Source organism: Myotis lucifugus, unplaced genomic scaffold (assembly GCF_000147115.1).
Source record: "Myotis lucifugus unplaced genomic scaffold, Myoluc2.0 scaffold_158, whole genome shotgun sequence".
In the NCBI taxonomy this organism is placed as follows: domain Eukaryota; kingdom Metazoa; phylum Chordata; class Mammalia; order Chiroptera; family Vespertilionidae; genus Myotis; species Myotis lucifugus.
Window position 1 is genome coordinate 2,072,778 of NW_005871206.1, and position 1,630 is coordinate 2,074,407.

Genomic DNA, 1,630 nt, shown 5'->3' on the forward strand with positions numbered 1-1,630 from the left:
AGAGGGGAGACAGAGGTGGGCAAAGGCAGCGAGGATGTGACAGCCTAACAGTGAAAGCAGAAGAAAAGCCAGCTGGGCGAGGATACGAGCTGCAAAAGTAAAGCAATCGGAGGCCATTTAGTGCCTGGGCGAGCGAGGGCCCCCTCCCAGGAGACCGTGCATTAAGTAACAAGTCATGAAGAAAGGAAAGTCTGTTCAACACAATCCGTTTAAGAAGATTAAAAACAAACATGTTATACATCGGAGCAATATTACCATTGGGAACAGGACAACAGTTAGAAGGTGGAAACCACAGGCGTCTAAAGGACCTATATTGGGGCGCCTCCTTCTCCGACGATGCGGGACAAATGGAGCTCCACCGAAAGAACATACCGTGGTCCTTTGGCCTCTCAGCAAGGTATTATTTAGGTGGAAGGAAAGCAACAAAAATGGGGGAAGGGGAGCCAATGGATAAGGACTTAGGGTCCGTCCTTCCGTTTAAAAAATCTTCTACTTGCTCCTCGGCTAGAAGCGCAGCTCCTGCTTGGGGAGGCCTCAGTTTGCCTGGATCTTCTTGGGGAGGCCCAGCGCCTCGCGGCTCCTGCCCAACAGCATGCCCTCCAGCCGCTGGCAGTGCTCCCGGAGCTGCTTCTCGCGGGGCAGCAGGAAGGTGAGGACCTTGTTTCGCACGATGCCCCGGTCCTCCTCCTCCCTCAGTCGCTGCTTCACGCGGGCCGCCTGTTCCTCCTGCTGCGCCAGGGTCCCGTTCATCTCACAGAAGGCGTCTTCCAGGTAATGGATGGCCTTCAAGGCCTCGTTCTTAAAGTCCTCCAGCTCCCGCTCGACTGCAGCCACCTTCTGCTGCAGGACCTCCAAGTCAGCTGACGGCAGGAGGCCAGAGGGCCACGACTGGGGGAGGGAAAAGTCCCCAGACTGGAGGCCGCTCTCCACCATCTTCTTCCCTTGTAAAGTATTCACCTTCATGAGAATGGACCCAGCCTGATAGAGGGGTTCCATAGTCTTCCCGTTTGGACAAAGAGAGGGAGCTAAGAGACCTGCCAAGTCAGTGAAGTTTTGGGAGGTGGGGTGGGGAGGGGGACGCTGGAGACAAGACACAGGATCATTTGAAGTGGAGAAACCCACATATTGTGACATCAGGGCCCCTTCAGCCAATCAGGAGGCAAAGCCACAATCCGTTCATTTGCATATTATAGTTCCATTGGTTGGTTAACCAGAGCTTTGTGTGCTCATCCACCCAAGAGGTATTTAGTTGTCCCTCCTGAGATACGGGTTCTGATCAGCTCATCACCCTTCCAGAACCAGAGTTTAATCTCTCCCTTAACCTCAGAGACAGACCGAGGCCCAGAGCAGGGGAGTAAACCAGCCAAGGCAAAGCAGGCCAGGCCAGGCGCACTGGCTGCCAAGGCTGGGTGGTCTGCCACACCAGGAGGGGCCTGGAGGGTCTCAGAATGGTCTCTAGGCGTCAGTGCCTCATCAGTGAAACAAGCGCATCGTAAGAGATAATACCTAATCCACTTCTAGCTCCAAAATGCTATAAAAAGGTAATTTCTGATTCCAATCCATACTCCTATAATGATGTCAGAATTCTAGATAATGTTAGAAGCGGCGAGAAATGCACTGGGGTTTTGAT

General features: G+C 53.3%; 1 protein-coding gene across 1 annotated transcript; it reads right to left on the minus strand.

Moving 5' to 3' along the window:
* Window positions 1–247: 247 nt before the first annotated feature.
* On the minus strand, window positions 248–996 carry CCDC182 (coiled-coil domain containing 182). Its single transcript, XM_006095603.2, has one exon. The coding sequence runs from the start codon at window positions 994–996 to the stop codon at window positions 535–537; it is 462 nt and encodes a 153-aa protein (XP_006095665.1). The 3' UTR covers window positions 248–534.
* Between the last annotated feature and the right edge of the window lie 634 nt (window positions 997–1,630).

Excerpts from the sequence above, each read along its gene's own strand:
- CCDC182 (XM_006095603.2), bottom strand. The coding sequence starts at position 996 with ATGGAACCCCTCTATCAGGCTGGGTCCATTCTCATGAAGGTGAATACT.